This window comes from Electrophorus electricus, chromosome 4, assembly GCF_013358815.1.
Source record: "Electrophorus electricus isolate fEleEle1 chromosome 4, fEleEle1.pri, whole genome shotgun sequence".
Classification (NCBI taxonomy): Eukaryota; Metazoa; Chordata; class Actinopteri; order Gymnotiformes; family Gymnotidae; genus Electrophorus; species Electrophorus electricus.
The window spans coordinates 14,786,568-14,810,223 of NC_049538.1; the positions used below are offsets into that span (position 1 = coordinate 14,786,568).

Below are 23,656 nucleotides of genomic sequence, written 5' to 3' on the forward strand. Positions count from 1 at the left end.
GACTGATGTGAGGGCAACAGGGCGGTAGTCATTGAGGTCGGAGGGTCGAGGTTTCTTTGGGATGGGGACGATGGTGGATCGCTTGTATGATATACAAATATCATACAAATATACAAATATAATATATATACAAATCTTAAATTTGTAGTGTACAGAGACACATTTGATAAACACACTACAATTTGCAGTTGGTAAAATATGCCTTGGTTGAATTTTAGTGAATATTGTTCTATAAATAAATTGCTACTGTGAGACATTTATATGATGTACAGATATAAAATCACTTGTAGTGTTCTGAGACACATCCCACAAACATACAATAACCTTTAGGTTGAAAAGATATGCTTTGGATTTTAATGAATTTTTAAAAGTTATTAATTTCTACTGTGACACATGCATATCAAAAATCACATATAGTTTTCCGAGATCCATCTCACATCTTATTGTTGGGAAAATATGCCAAATGAAAAATAACAAAAAATGAAAATAAAAAATATCAAAAATTATAATTAATTTACAAAAAGGAATAAAAAAGCAAATACAAACTGCATTGTAACTTTCTGAGTTCGAGAGATAGGTAGTAAAAGTATTGCAGAAGTTACAGACGGAACAAATGGTTTAGAGGAATGGGTCACGTTAAGATCATATGACCTTTTTAGAATTATTATAAGAATAATATAGTAATGTGTGTGTGTGCGTGTGCGTGTGAGAGAGAGAGAGAGAGAGAGAGAGAGAGAGAGAGAGAGAGAGAGAGACTGACTTTCAGAATACGCATGCGCTAGTTAAAACTGTGATTGCTAGCTACGATCAAACATCTGCAGTAGTGCAGCAAATGCTTTATTCAGCAGCAGCGGCTTCAAAACGAGGCTTTTTTTTCCGATTGTTTTCTTTTCCTTTGAGACGATCTAAGCTCTTTTGAGAACGCTAACACGAGAAGAAACATACGAGAGCCTCCCACTTTGTGAATTCAGATGCTCGTTTTATCGGGTGAGTATCCCAAATGCGGTCTGTTTGTCTCACTAATCCAAGTTACAAGTCTTCATGGCATTTTATGGTGTGTATTCATACTGAAAGTGAAGATAAGGCGAGTTTTTGCCTTTGCGTCATGTTTATCGTTCGCATTATCTGTCACATTTAATTATTTGTTATTAGGGAATGGCACCACGAAAAAACCTTACCCCGTCTCACTCTATAGTTAATGATTTTCAATTCACGTGAAAACTGCAGATCACTCACTGTTTGTGGACATGTTTTATACGTATCTTGAGTTGTATAAAGTTTAAAATAGACAAGCATGGCTAACTGTTAGCCAGCTGGGCTTTGTTGCCAGCTGGATTACATCCGTTGGTTACTTTTTTTTACTTTTTTTTAAAGATGCAGTTTCATAGATGGTAAAACCCCCATGAGCAGGAAAAACGGATGGACTTTCGATAAAAAACTGGTTTACAGATTGCAACATAATGATAATTTCAGCTCAGTTAAAGTCATAATGAGTAATAAATATATTTTGTGCTCAAATTAGATTTGCACGATCTTTTGATCAGATCAGAGCAACGTTTAAGGTACAGCATTGAAGTCTCAGCGCTTTAGACATATTTATTTGAAAATGCGTTTATAGTCTAGTGTCGCTGGAACTGGATGTCGCCTGTATAAACAACAGACAACTAACTAAGCTGTTCCTGTTACTAGCCTTTCATCTTCTGTTTTGTGTGACTTTTGTGTGACGAGAATAGTTTAACGGTTCAAGCGGTTGTGGTGTCATAACCCGTGGGACTTTGGCAGACCTAGGGTCTCAATCTCAGTGTGATTCATGAGGCAAATACAGGGTTCAAATACAGAATGCTGGTAATGGTTATTAATAACATTGGTTGGAAGCACACACAAGGCACACACACACAAATCGTTGTGACATCTCTTAGACCTTTACTTGAACCATGAAAAGTAACGATCAAAAAAGGTGTTTATGCAGTTGTACTCATAATGTATCTGCAGCCCAATCTTAAACATGGCTGTTGGTGTCTTTGGGTTAGGTATTAAGGTGTTTCTTGTGGTTTTCTGACTGTTCAGTAGTTTGAGGGCTTTGGAACAGAAACTATTTTTAAGTTGTGTGTACGTTCAGAAGCACTTTCTTGGCAGCAGTGACTGAAACAGAGAGTGCCCTGGGTGTTATCTGGGCCTTAGGGACTGTTTCTTATAATCGTCTTATAGAGATGAAGGTTTCCCACTTATGAGTTCAGCTGATGTCACCTTTCTAGGTTAGACTGGATCCACTGAACTACAGTTTGTTCCCAGTGGTGCATCACTTAGTAGGGACATTTTACGTAAGGCTGAATTGTTTCAGATATTCTTGCTTACTTTCAGTGATGCACCACTGATAATCTTGACCTCCAAATCATGACATGTACCACTTCTCAAAAGGATTAAAACCTCTCCAGTTGCCGATGAAATGAGCTCTCTGGAAATTGTACAAATTTGTGTTTGTTTTTTTTCTTGAAAGATTTGAAGGTTAGGCTAATTGTTGAGTATGGCAATGTAGTGGACTAAACTACAAAATGTCTGGTTTCCTTGGAAACCTTATGTACTAACAGGCAAAACAAAACAAGGCATCTCAATGTTAAAGAAGAGGCAGTCACCAAGTGCTATTTGCAATAAAATGTGTTTTCAAAGAGTATCGATTTCACCACATTTTTCCATAGATAAAATGAGTTAGTTTCTAACCAGGTTTCATTCAAGAACATGAATTCTAATTTATTCAAAGGTTCAAAATTGCTTTAATGTCATTTCAGCTATATACAAGTACACAGCAAAAATGAAACAATGTTCCTCCAGGACCATGGTGCAACACTACACGAGTGCAACAATATGTGAAGTAATAAGATTATTAATTAGAATTGATTTGTTTATGAGGGTTCTAATGTTGAGGAGAGCTATCTTTATAATCCTGTTCTTTGGCCCCAGATCAGTTGGATGCTGCTGAGGAACAACTGTAGGAGTAGGGTCATGTACAATGTGGTTTAAATTTCCAGTGAGAATGGGAATATGATAATCTACAGGCACCATGAGCTTCCAGTGAATGTTATTGGTACAGTAGCAGAGACCACACAAATAACATTAAGTGCACACTGTAGATTAGACAGTATGGGCTGTGTTAACTGAGCATGCTGTACTTTGAGCTTCCTGAGGAGATGAAGGATGTGGATAGTGCTGTTGTCGTGGTAGCAGCCAAAGTGGGCTAGCAGCAATGAACATAAAAGCAGTTTAATCCTCATGCACACCAGATCTTCCCTTTTCTGAAAAACTCAGCATGGGGGGGGGGGGGGGGCGCGCGCATTAGAGGTGAGATACTGAGGCTGGATGAAGAGTAGCCAGTGGCCTGTGGCAGAGACTGCATGTCACTGGAGGGCGATGACCAGACATGATGTGTGATGGCAGACTTCTCGTTCCCAGCCCACAGAGTGCCTGTGGCATACTGCTGAAGGGCAGCGCAGAACATGTCCGTGAGCAGTGCGTATTTTGGCATTGTGTCACTCTGTAATGCAGCCGGAAGTGCAATGTTTAATTTTCAATATTTTATGTTCAAAATATTAATTCTCCAGGGCTTTAATTATACACTACACAGATTGATTTGACATTGTCTGTGTTCACATTACAAGCCACATCTTTCAGTTCTGATTTTTTTAATCAAATGGATGGATCTTGATGGATCACATTAATAATTGCAAGTGACCTATATATGTCCTTCGAAACAGCACTCATGCTCACTTTGAGTTCGTTTTCGCTAAAGTCACCTGCATCACCACCAACAAAAAACGTCATATTGGTAAAATTTCTAATGGTATTAAACCCGCAAAATAGAGGCCCTCGTAGCTCATGTATGTATCGAATTATTTTGCTCTGGACGACGGCGAATAATTTGTCAACTATAGCCTGATCAGAGGGGAAAAAATTCTTTAGCTTTTACTACTATTCTCACTGCTTTTTCTGTTCTCTGGTAGATTTGACAAATATAGCCTTCAGGAGAACGAGGGGAGTACCAACGACATGGCTTTCAATTTCAATAAACTGTATAAACCTTTCCTTTTTAGATTTTTCTTGATGTGTCAGGTTTTTCATTGTACCCCTTATATACAAATTTATATTGCGGTACGAGTTCAACGTGGTAATATAAGCACAAGTGTTTTGTCTATTTTGAGACATGGGGAGTGGTGGGGGTGGAGCTAAGGCAGGGAGCTGAGAGCAGAACAGTACACTTGGCTCTCTGTCTATCCACTAGGTGAGTTGTCCTTGACCCTACACTCAGTGCCCCTTCTCCACCTGCTGCACAGACAGCCACTGTACTCGTCTGGGCTGGATTAGTCACTCCGCTGCCTAACTCACCATACCAGAACACGGACCTGGAAGGCAACACCTGAATGGATCTCTGTCATCCGGCACATCATGGAAACTGCCTGGAAGAATGGTTTTGCACGCTAATACAGTTGTACAGGTTAATTAGTGGATTCTTACATTAGTGCAAGTATAGAGCTAAAGTATTGATTTTTTTAAAAATAATTGAAAGGGTAAAGATTTAGTGCTGTCATCAGAATTATAACTAATAAAAATAATCAAGAAAAAAGCCAAAATCTGCAAAATTATTAAGACCCTGATAGCTTTTGGTGCATTGTTTTTTTTTTATTTCAATTCTATATTTTAATTTTAAATAGATAATAGATAGATAATTTAATTGTTATTAATCTGATCTTACTTTTTTAACATAAACAGCAAATACCAAAAACAGAAGTCTTTTTATACAGCGCTTTTTACAACAGATGTTGCCACAAAGCAGCTTTACAAATGTCCAAGTCCAAGTCCCCAGTGAGCAAGCCAAGGGTGACAGTGGCAAGAAAAAAACCCCCCTAGAGCTTGAGGAAGAAACTTTGAGAGGAACCACAACTCAGAGGCAGGGTGTGAAAGTGCTAGATCACAGGACTACCATAATAATCTGCTAACCAAAAAAAACAAAACAAAATAACAATACTTTCCATAGTTAAACTAAAAGGTTTGCAACAACCAGTTCCTGGAACTGAAGCGCATGATGACTTTCTTTAAACTCACTATTTACTTTTTTGGAATAAGTTTCTTGTTCCTGCACTTACTATTTATTACAGATGCATTTTATAAGTGTATACTTTCAGAGCATGGGTGTGTAGAACAGGCTGTCAGAAAAGTCTAAAGTGGTTGCAAGTGCAATGACACATGGAGTTTAAAAGGTTAATTTGTTAGAGACAAATTATCTGGTGGTTTTTACTGACTTTATTCACATAGGACCTGGCGTAAAGCAGTAGATGTCTAAATGTGAATGTCAAGCAGTGCATGTCACAATGAGTGAGACCCTGTGAGCCTCTGATTGTGCAGTTTATTCAAGCAACAATGTTGTGTAAGACTCTGTGTTAATCTTAATGCTTCCTTTTCTCCACTGTCTGCAGTGTTTTAAAGAACTAATGAATCTACATCATAATCTGGCCAAGAAGAGAAAGGACAAAGTGGTTTGCCCTAGTCTGGGTTTCCACAGGCAGGTTATGGCTTTTTAAATCAAATGAGCAATTCAGAGCCTTGTATTTCTGCTAATGGCCTTGGAGATGATTTTGGGTTATGACTGCTGAGAGTGGTGGAAGCAGGACTGGGCAGGCAGAGGTGGCAGGCCTCTCCTGCTGAACTTAGCAGAACCTGTGAATAAGGGCAGAATTGGGAGTTCAGGTTTCTATTGGAATAGCCATTGTAGAATTGGCTTTAGGACATTTTTAGGGAAGGCGACTTGTTTTACTAGTGTACAAAGGAAAATTAATAGGGCTGCTTGTATGGATAGTGATTCATACCCACTTACACCCACTTTTAGCACTGCCTTACTAAAATGGAAGAAATATTTTCAGAGTTTGTTTTAAAGTTTGTTTAAAGTTGCTGTAAGAATTTTTAAAAAAAGACTTTTGGTTAAACTGTCTTCACATTAATTCAATAAAGTAGATTGTAAATAAAGTAGATCCCTACAATTGTCCTGGGATCTGCAATTAGCAATTAACATTTCAACCCAGTCCAGCTGTGCTGACCAATCAGCATCTAAACATTTCATCTTGGTCCAGCTGTATTGACCAATCAGTTCTACCTGCCAGTCCATTAGTTTTTGCATGCACAGTACACATAGAAGGACAGGTTAAGTTCTGAGCATGACTGTGTTGGACACAGAGGGGTCCACTGTGCACTGCTATCACCAATAACACTTAGATCTACTGCAGGAGAAAAAGGGTTTCAGTTATGTTATCACATGGGCAGATAAAGCGAGCAGGGGAATAATAACGCAGCATTACAAAAATCACCTAGTGAATGTGTGTTAATGTGTACTAGGCCCATGTGTATGCTGGTGTGTAGTAGGCCCATGAGGTTAGCATTTGTGCTGTCATAACCTTTTGTAGCGGATCAGAAACAAGCAGACGCTTGTGGAAAGGTAGCAAATGCTTTAATATGAAAAAATGGATCCATAAGAGTAGTCTGCATACAAAACGGTCATAATCAGGCAGCAGGGTCTCCGAGCCAGAATACAGTCCAAAGTGCAAAAAGAATATCAAGCAAACAAATCCAGTGGTGAATGGTAAACAGGTGAGTTCAATTTGTATTCTGGAGAAGATGATCATCTGATTATTTCCTGATATGCTGATCGTTTGGGGGGGACTGTTTCCTTGATTCTCTGGGCATTCTGGGAAATTGAGTTGAAACTTGTAGTTCTCTGGTGGTGGTCTGCGTAACAGCTCTGAACTCAACATTTTTATTTTTTACACCATTTAAAAACACTAGCTGCCCTTTATGGAAACATTTCATGATGATTGGACAAATATCAAAGGTCTCGAGCTACAGAATTACAGATGTTCTTTCTTTTACTTTAAATGTTTCAGTTGTCTGAGACATGAGATATGAAGGGTTTTTCTTACAACACAAATGATATGCTTCTGTTGATGCAGAGACCATTTTTTCATAGTTGAGAGAGGCACTCCCTCACCACCTACTCGCTGTCTCTCTCTTGCAGTGCTTCCTGCTCTGTTCTGTAGTTTGATAAATGACATTTGAGGGTGTAATCAGATCTAATTCCGGATCCGCAGGAGCAGATTGCATATCAGTCGTCATAGCACAGCAAAGAAGCCAAACACTTCAATGACTAACACACAAGTGTCCATGAATACTACTAATATTTCTCCTAAACCTTTCCTTACTCTTCCCCCCCCCCCCCCCCACCATGCAATAAACACAGGATATGAGCAATGCTCCACACCCACATCCTATTACTGAACTTGGAGAGGCAACAGGCTGAACAGAACAATAACTGAAAATGATCTCGTCAAGCACTTGTTTCTCATCCATTTAGAGAAATATAGCACAAAGATGTTTGGCTTCACACAGATCTAGGTCATTGCTAATCCTTCTCTCATCTCAATCATATGTGCGCTCTTTTGTCTTGCTCTTTTTCTCTTGCACTCAATTTTGGTATTGCTTTTCTGGCATACTGAAAGCAATGACAAGGGCAAAAAAATGTTTGAGAGAGGAAACAAATTTAAAATTAATCTGAATCGTGAAACGTTGAGTGTTCATTTCTACTCAAGTCCTGGCCTAAATAAGAGTGCTGCATTTAGTGAAGATCCCATTATGTTCTTCTGCTCTCATTTCAAGATAACGCACACTTGAGCAGTGTGAAACCTAACGATGGTCTGAAGATGTCCATAAAGACTGCCAAAGGTGAGCATACACATCCTCTTTTGCACATGTGAACACACATTTTCAAACACTCACATATGCAAATGGATTGTAATAACCCTTAAATATGCCACATGCAATACTTAATTATGCAGTCTTGAACTGGTATATATATTTCATACTAAAAGTATATAGCCCTTAACATATGCATGGAACAGGTATGAAAAATGTTACTGTATAGGAATGTATTGATGATCATTTAAATTGTCTTATAGTGTTTTATAATAACCAGCATATATAAAATGATGGTGACCTATGATATTGTACATAGGTTTTGTAAGCACGCCTTAAACCACAAATCAAGGCGATGAAACGGGAAACATTCTGAACTTGCATGCTACTTTTAAAGTGCTTCGCTGTTTCTGTTTCTAAATGATGAAACTTGCAATACCATATCAACTAAACGCCAGCAATGCCAACTACACACCAACATGCTTAAAACACACAATGCAGTGGAGTGCATTTCGATAAATAATGTTTAGGCTGCATCCAGGTTGAGTTTTATTTATGTGTTATCCTTATTACTACTGAGCAAGTTTGATACTATCTGTATAACATAAATCTGACTCTCCAGTCAAGAGCTGAAGTGAGTTATCTTGGTATAATTTTGTATTCTGATTTAATATCCAAACCACCTATGAATTGCATTAGTAAAAGTGCATTGCATTGTCCATGACTTAGCATGAATGAGACCCTACCTACTGTTGCAAGATGCTAAGAGACTGATGCTAAGATGCTAAGAGACTGATCCATGCTTTTGTTTTTTTTTATCACTGTAAAGCTTCACTACAACAGTGATAAAACACTTCCTGCAACAAAGAACCTAAAACTAGTACAAAACACTAACCCTAGTCACACCCTCTGATGCAACTCAGTCTACTGCTTTGGATCTCTTTGCTCTGTGCCTCTACTTTTATCGACCATTGCCAGTATTTGACTACTCTTAGGATTGCCCCTATTGAACTGTATATCTTTACTGAAATCGACTGACAGAAGACTATGCCTATTACGGAGTCAGCAGAAACAAGCCAGCTACCTGACGCCATGATTGCAGAATGCCAATTGCTGAGCAAGCATCATCAGTGTCTTAAGTCTCTGGGCAATATTTTGGAAGAACTCACTCCACAAACACAACAAATCACCGTGCTTTTGCCTGCCATCATGGAGTTAACCCATCACAGCACACCTTTCCATCTCACCCTACTGGATAAGTACAACAGAGATCTGGCTGGTTGCGCCCTTTTATTAGGAACATAAAACCGTTGGAAAATGAATTGTTCCTAAAGGACTTTATCGCTGTTGTCCCAGCTCTGATTGACTCAGGAGCTGCTGGAAATTTCACTTCAGAGCAGATGGAATGGAGTTTGTAGATTGAAACAGTGCGTCTGAACACATTCAGTCCTGAATGTGAGCTCTCTGGATGGGAGTCCCATCGGGTCAGGAAATATAACCCATCACCAATCATGCATTGTTGCAGTGCCATCCATTTATTTAACATTAGTGGCATTTAGCTGACGCTTTTATCCAAAGTGACTTACAATTCAAACTGAACATAACCTGAGCAATTGCGGGTTAAGGGTCTTGCTCAGGAGCCCAGAAGTGGCAGCTTGGCAGTTGTGGGACATGAACTGGCAACCTTCTAATTACAAGTCCAATTACCTTAACCACTGAGCTATCACTGCTTCCACCAGGAGGAATTGTCATTCCTGATCATGTCTAAGGCAAATTATTCCTTGGTTTTGGGTTGTACTTGCACAATCTGGTGATTTCTTGGGTGGACCCTGACATCATTTTTTGGTCTACTGAACAATTGACCTTGCCTGAGAGGTGAGGATCTTCACCAATTAGGATCGAAGGAGTGCGTACAATTTGGTCAGAATAAGGGAAGGAGACAAGTGGAAAACGGTATTTATTACCGGTTCTGGTCATTATGAATATTTGGTTATGTCTATCTGTATTTCAATCCTTCATAAATGATTTACTGAGGGGCGTGATTGGAAGATTTGTAGTGGCATATATTGGTAACATTCTCTCTAGTCCTCAACATTCCTGGAGCATGTCTCTCACTTCAGGAGAGTACTCCAAAGACTACTGGAGAATAACCTATACGTTAAAGGTGAGAAATGTGAATTTTATCTACAGAAAATGACTTTTCTGGGATATGTCAGCAGCGACATGGGAGTTATCATGGAGGATAAGAAGGAAGAAGCTGTGGTAAACTGCCAGTGCCTCAAACCCTGAAGAAACTAGGATTCACCAATTTCTACCAAAGATTTATCCCCAACTCTAGGGCAATAGCATCACCTCTCATCATCGCTGAAGGGAAAACTTCTGCGGCTACTCTGGACCTTTTGAGCTTTAAAGAGGGCATTTACTGAGGCTCCAGTTTTGAACCATCTGGTTCCAGCTGAACTGGAAGTCAATGCCTTAGTGGTCAGAGTTGGTCGGAGCTGTACTGTCCCAGAGAATCTGTAAACCTCCTAAGCTACATCCCAATTGCTTTTTTTTTTCTTCACGTAAGCTATCTTCAGCAGAAAGAAACTATGATGTTGGCAAATTGGGAGCTTTGGCAGTCAAATAAACCCTGGAGGAGTGGCATCATTGGCTTGAGGGAGCTAAGCACCCATTCATTTACATTTATGGCATTTAGCAGACGCTCTTATCCAGAGTGACTTACAAAAGTGCTTTGTCGTTTACTCATAGAATATATCCTAGTACAGTACATTAGGTTAGAATCAGACATACCAATGAACTAGAATACTGTAGAATACAGGGATGAATGCTGATATCTAGAAATACAAAATACATAAAGTCTATCTTAAACAATAAGTGCTATAAACAATAAGTGCTAGAGTTTGCTAAATAATGTGAACAATACCCTACAATAAGAACTAATTTAGTCAGTCAATATAGGAGCAGTGTCAGTTGTCCTTTAAATGTTCTGCAAATAGATGGGTCTACAGTCTGCGTTTTAAGACTGCAAGGGACTCTGCTGTCCGGACAGCAAGTGGGAGTTCATTCCACCATCTTGGAGCCAGGACAGAAAATAGTATCGATGCTTGTCATCCATGAGACCGGAAGCGAGGTATTTCAAGCCGAGCTGTAGTTGAGTTTCGAAGTTCTCGAGGTACGGATCGGGCTTTGACCATTGACTTCATGTATGAAGGGGCTGGTCCGTTTTTGGCTTTGTAGACAAGCATCAAGGTTTTAAATCTGATGTGTGCAGCTACAGGGAGCCAATGAAGGGAGCACAGCAGTGGAGTAATGTGTGAACTTCGGAAGATTGACGACTAATCGTGCTGCTGCATTCTGGACAAGTTGTAGAGGTTTGATGGCTCTTGGAGGAAGACCAGCAAGTGGCAAGTTGCAGTAGTCTAGCTTTGAGATCACAAGTGACTGCACAAGCACCTGGGTAGCTTCCTACGAGATAAAGGGTCAAATCCTTCATATGTTACAAAGGAGCAATCTGCAAGACCGGGTTAGATTAGAAACATGAGTTGAGAACGACAACTGGTTGTCCAAAGTTACACCCAGGCTACGGGCAGCTTTGGATGGTGATACCAGGGAGTGCTCAAAGGAAACAGTGAGGTCATGGTAAGGGTTGGGAGTACCTGGGATGAACGGAAGCTTGGTTTTACTGGGATTGAGCTTCAAGTGGTGGGTTGTCATCCACGATATCAGTCAAGCATGCTGAGATACATCTGGAGACCTGCGTGTCATCAGCATAGCAGGGGTAGGAGAAACCATGAGAAGATATTATATCACCAAGAGAACGAGTATACAAAGAGAAGAGAAGGGGGCCTAATACTGAACCTTGTGGAACACCAGTTGAAAGTCTACATGGTTTGGATGTGGATCCTCTCCATGTCACCTGATAGGACCATCCCTCCAGATAGGACTGAAACCATCTCCAAGCAGAGTCACACAAAGCCTGGAGAGAACAGAGAGAAGAATGTTGTGGTTCACTGTGTCAAAGGCTGCTGAAAGGTCTAGAAGAATCAAAACAGATTGGCATCTTTAGCAGCATGAAGTTTTTCAGTCACTGCAATGAGGGCCGTTTCTGTAGAATGTGCCAGTTTGTAGCCAGACTGATTGAGATCATGCAGCTGGTTCTGGGTGAGAAAAAGAGACAATTGAATATAAACTGCTGGTTCGAGGGCTTTTGAGAGGAGAGGAAAGAGAGAAGTGATACCGGTCTGTAGTTGGTAACACTGGAGCTGTCAAGTGTGGCCTTCTTGAGGATTGGTACCACCCTGGCGGTTTTGAATGCAATAGGCACGTATCCAGAGGATTAGGAGTTATTGATTATGACAGAGATGAAAAGAAACAGATCTCTTGCAATTGTCTGGAACAGAGCGGAAGGAATTGGATCCAGCGGACATGTAGCTGGATTGCTGGAAGTCAGGAGTTGAATTTCATCTGAGGAGAGAGGACAAAAAGAAGCCAGAGAGTTGGATGTTGGGGAATGCACATTGGTTGGAGGAGTGGGAACAGAGAAAAAGATTGCTGCAACCTTCTCCTCAAAGAAGGTGATAAAATCCTCCAAAGTAAGAGATGAGGGAGAGGGGGAGGATTAAGGAGAGAAGAAAAGATGATGAAGAGCTTGCGTGGATTGGATGCTGATTATTCAAATTTCTCTCATTCTAATTCACATTCTCATTCACAGTCTTCACTGACCTTAACAACCTTGAGTACATAAAAAAGGCGTAGTGTCTCACACCTCGCCAAGCTCGCTGGTCTCTGTTCTTTAACAGGTTCAATTTTTAAATGTACTTTCCACCCAGAATCTAGGAATGCCAAGGCTGATGCACTTTCCCGAATACACGAAATGAGTGATGCAGAACATGTACCTGACCCATTACCTATCCCCCCTAACGAGTGTGTTATAGGCATGGTGCAGTAGGATTTTCATGAGGACCTTGGGCATTAGTTGAGAGAAGCTTTGGTTCCACAATTGTCTTCGGAAGGGAAGCTCTATGTGCTACCTGAATTCAGGGACCGATTGCTTACCTGGGTTCACTCGGCACTTGTGTTTTATGTCTCGGAGAAGTGAAAGCTAAACAGATGTTCGCAAGGAGGTTTTGGTGGGACACCTTGCACAAGGATCCATTACTGGATTGATTCTCAAAATCTGTGAAGTTTGTGCCATTACCTTCTCTTCCCACCGCATTTGAAACTGCAGAAATCATGTTCCGAGAGGTGTTTCGGACCTACAGGATACAAGAGGATGTAGTGACTGACAGGGGACTGCAGTTCGCATTGCAAGTTTGGTGTACTTTCCTGGAGAAGCTGGGAATCAATGTTAACATCACATCAGGATAATATCCTCAGAGCAACGGACAGGTGGAGAGGGTTAATCAAGAACTAGGGAAGTTCTTGAGATTATATTATCACAACCAGTAACAAGAATGGTTTAAATACGTCATTTGGGCAGAAATGGCTTAAAACACAATAGGCATTCAGCTACAGGACTCACTCCTTTTCATTATATGCTAGGTTACCAGCGACCCTTCACGCCCCTTCATGGGGTCTGCAACTGCCCACTTCTTGCAGCATTTCCCTGTCTTTTCACATTTCTCTGTTTAAAGCCATATGTTGCAGGTCCTTTAGCCCCTCCGATCTCTGCAGCACTAGTACAAAACACTAACACTAGTGTCACACCCTCTGCTGCAACTCGGTCTACTGTGGACTGCACATCCCATAAACCTCCTGTACGTTCCTAATCACCAGAGTTCGAACCTCACCTTGTCTCGTTCATCTTAATGTGTTCACTCTATATACCCTATTGTCTCTATATGTAATTGCAAGGTCTCGTTTGCCAGCCTTATGTTTCTGAATAGTTCGTTATCTCGATTGCTGTTTTGGATTATTGGATTACCTGCCTATTTTCAGATATTATTTTTCCTATTCCCTTTGAATCTGTTTGCTCTGTGCCTCTACTTTTATCAACCATTGCTAGTATTTGACTTCTCTGTGGATTGCCCCGTTAAACTGTATATCTTTACTGCATTCAACTCTCTTTTTGTTTAAATAGCTGACATCTAGAAGTGAGATTGTTAGCCCAGTTGTAGCGTTACTCCACTGGTTGACTTTTTGCTGTAGAACTAGCTATAACATTTTATTACTAGTTTTTACAGCACTTCATGCTGTAGCACTCTTATACATGTCCTATATGATTTATGATTAACTCTATTCCAAATATTGTCTTAAGCTCATCTAGCTAGCGCCTTCTTCATATTTCACGTAGGATACTTTAGTGTGGAAGCAGCCATTGGTTTTTATGCCCCAGAGATCTGAAAAACATAATTTGTTAGGCTCCTTCTTTAGAAAACACTTAAATCTTTCCATGTTAGCATTTTATTAAGTTACTAATATTTTACTTTTACTGGTATTTTAATGGTATCTACCTACCTACCTACAGTGGTGTGAAAAAGTGTTTGCCCCCTTCCTGATATATTTTTTTTTTTTTTTTTTTTTTTAATGTTTGTCACACTGAAATGTTTCAGATCATCAAACAAATTTAAATATTAGACAAAGAATACAAGTAAACACAAAATGCAGTTTTTAAATGAAGGTTTTTATTATTTATATTATAATAATAATTATAATAATTATTATTATTTTGAAATCTGTCACTGCTACATGTTTAAATATTTTACCGTTTTCTTTCCCTGTTTTTAACATACTGTAAAGCACTTTGAGCTGCATTTTAATGTAGGAGAAAAGTTAAATATTTTCTACATTTTATCACTGGAATCAAAATACTGTGAAATGTACCAATTTCTAAAAGATGGACTTTACAAAATAATGAATATGTGATTTCTAACATTTGACTTCTAACAATTTGATTTAAAAAAAAATTCAGGTGCGTGGAGATTGTTAAATTGTTTCAAGAACTCTAAATAAATATTAAAATTGATTTTTAAAATTCACTCTACTAATAATATAATTCACTCTTGTCTTCTCTTCTGTCTGGGTGTTGGTCTCAGCATGGTGCATCAGACTGGTTCCTGTTATGCTGTTTTTTATCTGCTACTACTTCTCCAAGTTTTATCTTCAGAAGTAAGAATTCTCTGTCCTGTTATATACCAAAATAGTTTTATCATTGTTCAGTTATAAATAGTATGTCTATACTTCTGCTGCATAATTTTCTTATCCAGTATATTCTGTATCAGTTTTATAAGTTGTAGGTTACATTGCAGTAAGACTCCTTCATTCACCAAGTACCAGTGTAATAAAATAATTGCACAGAAGAAGTGGGAGAGCCTCAACTTAAAGTAAGTGTGCACTTGTGTGTGTGTGTGTGTGTGTGTGTGTGTGTGTGTGTGTGAGAGTGCATGTTTGCATGCATATGTATGTCTCTGTGTGTGTTGGGATTGTTTGTGTGTGAACGCATGCACATATGTTCATGAGCTTGTGATTACACGTATGTGGTTTAAGTTCATGTTATGCTTGTGAGTAAAATATACTATAAGGGTGTATTCTACAGTATGGTACAGGTGAAAGAAGGTGTGGACATCCAGTTATCAGTGGTATGGAGAGATGTCTCCCCAAAAACTTTCTGCTTTGATATGACTTGTGTATGTCTCCTTTCATTAAAAAGACTGAATGTTTCCCATGTTTCTCTCACCCTTTCAGCTTTGGCGTTATGGTTTACTGCTGCTTACGGCATGTCCTCCTTGAGCCCTGATCTGGGGTGGGGGCCCCTCACATCTCAGCCATCTGGTGGCCCTGTGCTCCAGGTCGCTTGTTTATGGGTTCAACAAGCCAAGCTCAGGGTTGGATGTGGGAAATTCACGCAGGTTTCAGTGTTTGTGTTTAGTTTTAAGGTTGTAATGGAATCAACATGTGCAGTAACCTATTTGATCAGTGTGGCGTAGTCTCAGTAGATTTGAACGATCCAATAAATTTGTCATGTGTCATATTTAAGATTGAACGATAATACTAAAAAAACAAAGGTCATCCAACCCTACTGTAACATGGGAGTTTATCTGGAGCTCTAATAGCAGGCAGGAAACAGAAAGACACATCACTAGTGAATTTAGTTCTTAAATTCCAGATGCTTATAGAAAAAAATGTCATGGCCTCGACTCCTGACATAACCAAAAAGAGACCCAATGACCTTAATCTATATAATAATCTGGTTTATTAAGAGCATGGGTTTGAATGATACTATTGGTGAGAATTTTCTGGAATATTTTTGGTGTAAAAGTTTCTCTTATCTAAAAATATTTTAGAAATTAGGTCTCAGTGGAGTTTGACAGGGTTAGCCTCCTTTGGTGGTGTAGTTTTGTTTTGATCTGGACTCCTCTGCACTGTGTTCTGCTTAGTATTCCCTGCCATTCATTGTATTGTGTTTTGTGTCTTCTTTCTCCCTAATTAGTCACAGTTTTTAAACCTGCCTTGTTTCCCTGCAGTTTTTGTCAGGTGTTTTTGTACATGTTCACTATTTTATGCCTTTAGGAGTGTTTTGATGGTAATGTTTCTTGGCTTCCTTGTTCGCATATCATTGTCCAGCGTTTATCTAGGTTCTTGGGTTTGTCTACTGGGGTAATGGCTCCTTGCCAAGATTTGGTTAAAATTCCAAATAAGTCATGTCCAGCTACATGTTTGTGTCATACTTTAACTAACTTCCCGTTACAAAGTTCACTATCAGGAATGAAACTGAACTTTTTAACCACATTCCAAATTAAATGTGCTTTTTATATAGCACAAATGCTTTAACTAAATAAACAAATTCTATAAAAATGTCCCCCAAAATTATTTAAATACTAGAAATTCTAATTCAGATGTCTCCATCTTAGGATCTGGTTTATTTGTAAAGAAATCTGAATAAATCGTGAAATGACAGCCACTGTGAGAACATGGAGTTCCACAACATGGACAACCTCACACTTGAGGAATAGGTTCAATATAATGTCCCATCATTAAAATGACGGTTTAGGTCCTAATGAGAGCCCCCGCTCTCATGATCATTTGTTTCTGAATTTGCTTCTGGCCTCCACTGCAGATTACCAGCACTATCTTTAGGCTAGTGGCTGTTACTGTTGACTCCATTTTGATTGTTTACGCCTTAAAGAGTGTGCCATGTGAAGCATTGCTCCTTTGCTCAGGAGCCTGATCTGTTCAAGATAATGTTGGTCACATTAAATACATTTTGTGAGCAGCCTAACAAAAAATATAAATAAAAAAAATCAAATTTGTTCAGAAAATCAGATTTGGGTAACCTTTACCTGCTGTGTGAACTTTCACCTGTTGCTTGCCAACATTATTTGTTTCCTTTTGTAACTATAAAAAAAAGCAAAAAAAAACAAAAACAAATCTTTTTTTCCTACTGTAGACGTTTTTTGGTGTGTAACATCTCACAAGCATAGGAGAGAGAGAGAGAAAACTGGGATTGGTTTTGCTGTTGATGTATTTCCATTGATTATTCTGGAAGTAATCTGCACTTTGAAATGGCTCTGCTTGGACTTTAGATTTCACAATGCAGCATAACTTGACCATTATAACTTCTTTTATTCGGTGTATAGCTTGCTGTCTCTATACACAGTCTCACTATGCTTGTGAGATGTTGCATACCAAAATTGCGGTGCTATACAAATTAAACTATTCCTCACATTTTGTGTTTAAAAGACAATTTACTATACATGGAATACACACGCAAAGAAAAGTTGTACTTTATTTTGTGTTATTAGTGTGGTCACAGACTGGTAATGATACTGACACTTTTTTTTTTTTTGCTGTGTCAAAAAAGCATTAACAGAAATGCAAGACTCTTTCTGAAGCTGAAAGACTTTTTCTGGAAAAAGCATTTGTCACTGCTGCCCCTGCCCTATGGACTTAAAGGAAGTGGTATGTTTCTGACTTGTTTTTACTGTTTTTCAGAAATCTTGAACATGTACATAACAAGACTCTCTTATTTGCATATTTCTTGGTGCAACTGTTGTGTCCCCTTGTTGTGCTCATTTGTGCGAGTTGTGGGTTCACGAGTGTCACGGGTTTTGTGCTTTTTACTCAACGTTTGCTTGTGTATTTAGAAGTGGTGAGAAAATGCTTTATGTTGGGCTTTTGCAGAGTCAGTGCTTTTGAAGATTTTGGCCAACTATAGAGTTGCCAATTACAGTATGCCCACAAGCATAGAGAGGTAAGATTTAAAACGACATTTTACGGACTTAAATATTGATTTTTATCTTTCTACACTTCACATCAATTCAATTCAATTCAATTCAAAATAGCTGCGCATACACAGAGGTTAGCACTGCTACCACACACAGGTTCCTGGCCTGGCCTGGCCTGTGTGGAGATGGCATGCTCTGCCTGTGTCTGCCTGTGTTTGCCTGTATCTGCCTGTGTCTGCCATGTGCCCCATACTGCTGGATTGCCCCCTGTGACCCTGAACTGGATTAAGTAGATTATAAAATGGATGAATGATTGATTGATTGTTTTATACATAGCTCTTAATTGCAAGTGCTGCTCTCTGACATAAATGTGTTAAATTGCTGAAACTCAAACTATTTTGGAATGTAATTCTGTGAGTCTCTGTTTACAGTCTAGACTGCAGGACTTGTGTAGTCATAGGAAATGGCTTTGCACTCAAAAACAGTTCCCTTGGGACAGCAATTAACAGACATGACATAGTAATCAGGTAAGTGAGGGATCTCTCCATCAAAGTAGGTAGTCCTGATTTATCATATTTCAGTATTTATGGAATACACTGGTTTTGAAATGCTAGGTTTCCTAATATTAAAGACTATGAAGGGGAAATAATCATATTAAAGAAGAGGGGAAGGTCAACATTAGCCAATGTGGAGGATTTTTTTTTTCAAAGTGTATCTATGTTAAAGTTTGAATATTATTGTTTTGAGCTCTGATTGCTCAGACTTAATTCCTGTCTTAATTTTATTCTTTTGTAATTTCCCCTTAATTAAGATTTTCATCTCTTCTCAGACCTTTCGGTTAGAAAGTGCATGTGGCCTGCCTGTGTCCTCTGTTAGATTCCCTTCTGATTTCTTCCAAGATTAGTAGAATGTCTTCTGAATACCGTCCTGCACACAATGTCCCATGTAATTACTACACCATTGTGTTAGCAATTCCATTTAAAAAAAGGGCTTTTACTGAACTGTGAAAAGGAACAAGAAAAGAACATAAGGTAGATATGTAGGTAGATATGTTGTTCTAGATGTTGCTCAGTATGATTTGGTGTGCTGGAGCAAACACATGCTGGTTTATTTTTCTATTAGCTTCTTGCAAAGAACTTGGTCTGAGTATATTTTTCCACTACTCTTCTCGTGCGTGCGTGCGTGCATGCATATGCTTTCTCAGAAATGAATCCCATCTTATTGTTCATTGACATTTGGTGTCATGGTTCCAAGTCCTCATTAGTGCAGCAGCTAACATCAGTGCTATAGCCCTCACTAATCTTCTGCAGTAGCAGCTTCCTTTACCGTTCCCTTCTCTAGAAACGTTGCTATAAACACAGATTATTGCAACACTTGGTGTTAAAGTTCCCTCTTACAGGGGTCACAACACATCAAGCACCAGTGAAAAATCGTTGTTCCTTCAGTGTCATATTCAGAAGCCAAAGTACACATATCTGTGGTAACGTTAAACGATGCTTTTGCCTGGATCATGTCCCTTTTAAAATAATTTACACATTACGTGCTAAACTACTCTGTATCATTTCTGTAAGAAAAGAAAACAAAATGCAAAACAAGACACACAACATTTTATATTTCTATAAAAAGTGAAGTGTCCATATTCTGTGTAGGATGAACGATGCTCCAGTGCGAGGCTATGAACAAGATGTGGGAAATAAGACCACCATGCGGCTGTTCTACCCAGAGTCTGCCTCCTTTAACCCAGACCTCCAAAATGACCCAGACACCCTCCAGGTCCTAGTGCCCTTCAAACAGCTGGACCTGGACTGGCTGAGACAGATCCTGTTCAACGAAAAGAGGGTATGAGCGAAAAAAAGGATAGCCCATCCTGTGATCTCATGCTCAACAGCCCAAAATCAGAATAAGAAACAAAGTCTTAGACTTGTTGCAAGATGGAAAAGTTGGTGTCCAAGCCAGAAATGTATTTCTTGCCCTTCTTGATGAAATTGTGCTACCTAGCTAAACCTGCCCTGTGCTAAACTAGATACCATAGGGCTCCTTTGCTGAAAGTGTCTCAGACAGGTGCAAAGGCGGCTAGTCATGAAGACCATCTGATCTGGCCTAAGCATGTGAGAGGGCTATCCTGAGTCTGGCCTGCACCCAGCATGATGGACCGGCTACAATGACACCGAATATTGAGCATTCTCCACACGTGTAACCTGAGCACTATGCTTTTTCACTGCACACCACACTAGATAAGGGATCTAGATCTTATCTAGTCTATTTTACAGTGATGTTCTTATCAAGATCACTGTAAAACAGACTAGATAAGATCTAGATCCCTGTAAAACAAAGCAGACAAGATAATTTATAAACTATTAAAGTTATGCTGTGGTCTAAAACCTTAGCAGACACTTTCACATATGCTATAGTTTCATTTGGAGGGCCAAACTGAATGCACCCAGTGTCTGGCAGTTTTTTATGAATGAGGAGGCCAGAAGTACAACACATTGTGCTTCCTATACCAACTCTTGAAAGGATTGCCATGCATAATCTAAATAAACATCACATTAATTTATTTTTCTGATGAAAATAATTTCATGACTGAATTGTTTCCAGATGACGACGGGTTTCTGGAAGCCTCCGCCCCAGGTGTGGCTTGGCCGGATCAGTCAGCTCCGGATCCTTCACCCCTGCTTCCTCCACCTGACTGCAAGCAAACTGCTGCAGATCCCCTTGGAACCAAAGAATCAGCAGGTAAGTTCTCCAACCCCTGTGGACTGCATTCGGTAGCCCATAGTCTCAACATTTGTTTATCCCATACCTTTAAAAAGGCACGTGCGTTCATGAGGGCACAGAATGAAGCTCTCCCCTTTCAGATGTTTGCTTTGCGAAGATGAGTGTTAAGCATATTTATACTCCAACTTTATGCCTTTTTATCTCTCCCAAGCCATGCAAAATGGACAGTGACTTTATCTTATTCTCACTCTCTCCACCCTCTTAATCTTTCTCTCTCTGCTACTTGGTTTATATCTTTCCTGTCCATTCTGTTCATTGTCTCTGACATTATCTGCCTCGTTCTCTGTTGGTCCTTCTCGTCTCTACTCATAAAACTCTTCATTTCCTCTTCCGACCACACGCACATACGTACACAGAGAGCCTGTAGTAGCAGAGTTGGAGGTGGGGGTATTTGGGGGAAACTGAATAGTCCCCCTGGTTAGACTTGCTTTCTAACACATTGTTAATTTTAATTTTTAATAAATATTTTCAGCTTTGTCACCCTGGGAAAAAATGAATACCCCACATTTACAGTACAGTTTCGTAGCTGACAAAGCTTGTACTTGGGACAACACTAGCCATAAAAAGGGCTACACAAATCAATTTTGAGTTGAACAGACTAGCTTCAATATCTTGCATGCCATTGACAAATATGACATCAAGATAGGGAGGGTAAAGTTTGGAAACTGCCAGTGTGTTACAGCATTTAGCAAAACTAGACAAGAAAGGAGTCAGCAAGCCCTAATTGTAGCTAATGTTTTATTACATTTTTTTTTTCAAAACTGATTCGTTAAAAACAGCTTTGAAAGCCCCTTTGGGTGGATCCTAGTCAGCATTTGAAGGTCCATCTAATACCCTAGGAGAGAGTTAGAGAGAGAGAGGCAGAGAGAGATGTAGAAATCATAGTGAGCTCAAGATACAGTAAACCAGAAGAAGACACCTGTGTGCTGGTGTGTCCCATTTCCATAGGCAAAACCTCATCAAGTTCCTGTAACAAACAAACAAACTAGTTAGACCAAAGGGTCATCAACCTCCTCCCAGAATAGAGTAATGCAAAAACTGGGCCCTGGGAAGTAACAGACAGCAGAGACAGAACAAGGTTTGTCGCATTCATTAATTGTATAAAATTTGTACTTTTCAAACTAGTCCTAGGCTTTTCATTCAATTACACCAAATCAGGTCTTGTAATAATCTTTAGAGTCTGAAACTAATTAATTATCAAAAAAAGTTGACTTTTTTTATGTGGCTGCAACACATTGACCAATTTATATGTCTCTATACATCTGTGTTTATACACTTCTCTTTGCAAGTACCGCATTTAAATTTCCAGTTAATCAGAACACTTTATTTCACTTTATTTATTTCACCTAACCTTAGCCACCATGGCATCTTCAGAAAATGGTGAACAGTCAGAATGTCATGTGCCCATGGTGGGTAGGTTCTGCAGCCACGGTACTTCAGACTTGAGAGACTGTGCTTGGACCCAGAATTGCTGCTATATTTATTTTTTTATATTTACAATTTTCTCTGTAGCTTGGTACTACACAAATAATCTTATTCGTGTACAATGACAATGAGGGCATTTGTATTCATATAAATGCCTGTAATCTCTGTTTGTAACAGTGCTGCAGTTCATTGACCACAAAGGTTTTTATTTCTTTTTTTTATTATGAGCAAGGCACTTTAATGATTAACATGGACAAACCTTAACTGTCTGTGGTCTGCAGTTTGCAGACTGGACTGGAAAAGATGCTTTTATTTCTTAAAAAAGTAACCATATGGAAAGTTCCAGCAGCTAAACCTAACCCTAGACATTTAAGACAATTATTAACTGGGTGAGTACATTAACAAATAGTTCATTTGCTAAGAGTGTGGGAATGCATGTTAGGTGACTAATTTTGACATCTGTAGAGAAAAGTCAATGTTCTTTATGTGAATGTTTGGGAGTATTTATTAACTCCACTGCCCTCTGGAGGAGAGTAGATGCAATTACACCATTACACCATGTTTAATCTGCCTGTCCCCTCTCCAGAATCCTGTCCATCCTAGTACAGGTATACTGGCTATATTCTTGGCTCTAAACTATTGCGATGTGGTGAGCGTGGCTGGGTTTGGATATCCGGCATCTCAAAACCAAAAACATCTCATCCACTATTATGGCAATCAAGCTATGAAGTCCATGTCCATTAAGGTTGGTTTTGTATGACCCTCTTTTCATTCACTCATAGTTACAAGCAGCTCATGGAAACTAGCTAATGTTAAGACAAGATCTCTTACCATTAGGAAATTCTAATTATAATAATGTATATTATTAATCTGACTTTTTGTACTGATGCGGAGGGTTGGGCTTTTTTGATGGAAGCTGTTCTTTTGACTGCACACTGTTTGTTTTGAAGGACTCTCATCATGATCTCAGTAGAGAGGCACAAATCCTCAAGAGACTGGAAGACATGGAGGCCATTCGGAACCTTCATCAACATTCCTGACACACACATGCACAGTATACTGTTTATGACTGGTGATTACTTTCAGACATAAAATGCCAAATTCCAAACCTATAAATGTCTCTTATTTTTGTCTCTCATCTGTGACTGATGCTGAAACTCTTTGCTACCCAGGACATTATGCATCTCATGTCATTGTCCGCAATTGTTATCTGCTCTTTGGCATTTTAATTTTAGTTTTTATTTATTTTTCTATGAGGCATTTCTTTGAAATGGTATAAAATGATATTCTATGAATTTAAATTCATTGAGTGTTGTGTATTTTGCAACCGGTGGTGCCAACACAAGGCCATGGTGTAATTGAAAACTTTACGTGGAGCATGTGATGAGAATATCAGCAATATTTATCCACAAGAGGGCAATGACAGGTGTAAAACAACTAAAAGCATTAAAGGGGAAAAAAAAAAAAAAAACAGCTTCTGGAAAAGGAATTAAGGCAAAGTTCCCGTGACCAGTGTAGCTGGCCAGTTCAACTAGATGATTTGCTGAAAACTCAAAACT

General features: G+C 39.2%; 1 protein-coding gene across 2 annotated transcripts; it reads left to right on the forward strand.

Annotated features, from left to right (window-relative positions):
• Nucleotides 1-780: 780 nt before the first annotated feature.
• On the forward strand, nucleotides 781-23,398 carry st3gal4 (ST3 beta-galactoside alpha-2,3-sialyltransferase 4). 2 transcript variants are annotated; one of them, XM_027023687.2, is made up of 11 exons: nucleotides 781-987; nucleotides 7,693-7,758; nucleotides 14,766-14,838; nucleotides 14,952-15,053; nucleotides 17,531-17,628; nucleotides 17,851-17,920; nucleotides 18,326-18,421; nucleotides 19,544-19,733; nucleotides 20,493-20,630; nucleotides 22,684-22,842; nucleotides 23,048-23,398. In XM_027023687.2, exons 1-11 carry the CDS (start codon nucleotides 972-974, stop codon nucleotides 23,135-23,137), a joined length of 1,098 nt encoding a protein of 365 aa, XP_026879488.2. In that variant the 5' UTR covers nucleotides 781-971; the 3' UTR covers nucleotides 23,138-23,398. The 2 variants fall into 2 exon arrangements, with proteins under 2 accessions (XP_026879488.2, XP_026879489.2); XM_027023688.2 differs by lacking the exon at nucleotides 7,693-7,758.
• The last annotated feature ends 258 nt before the right edge of the window (nucleotides 23,399-23,656 follow it).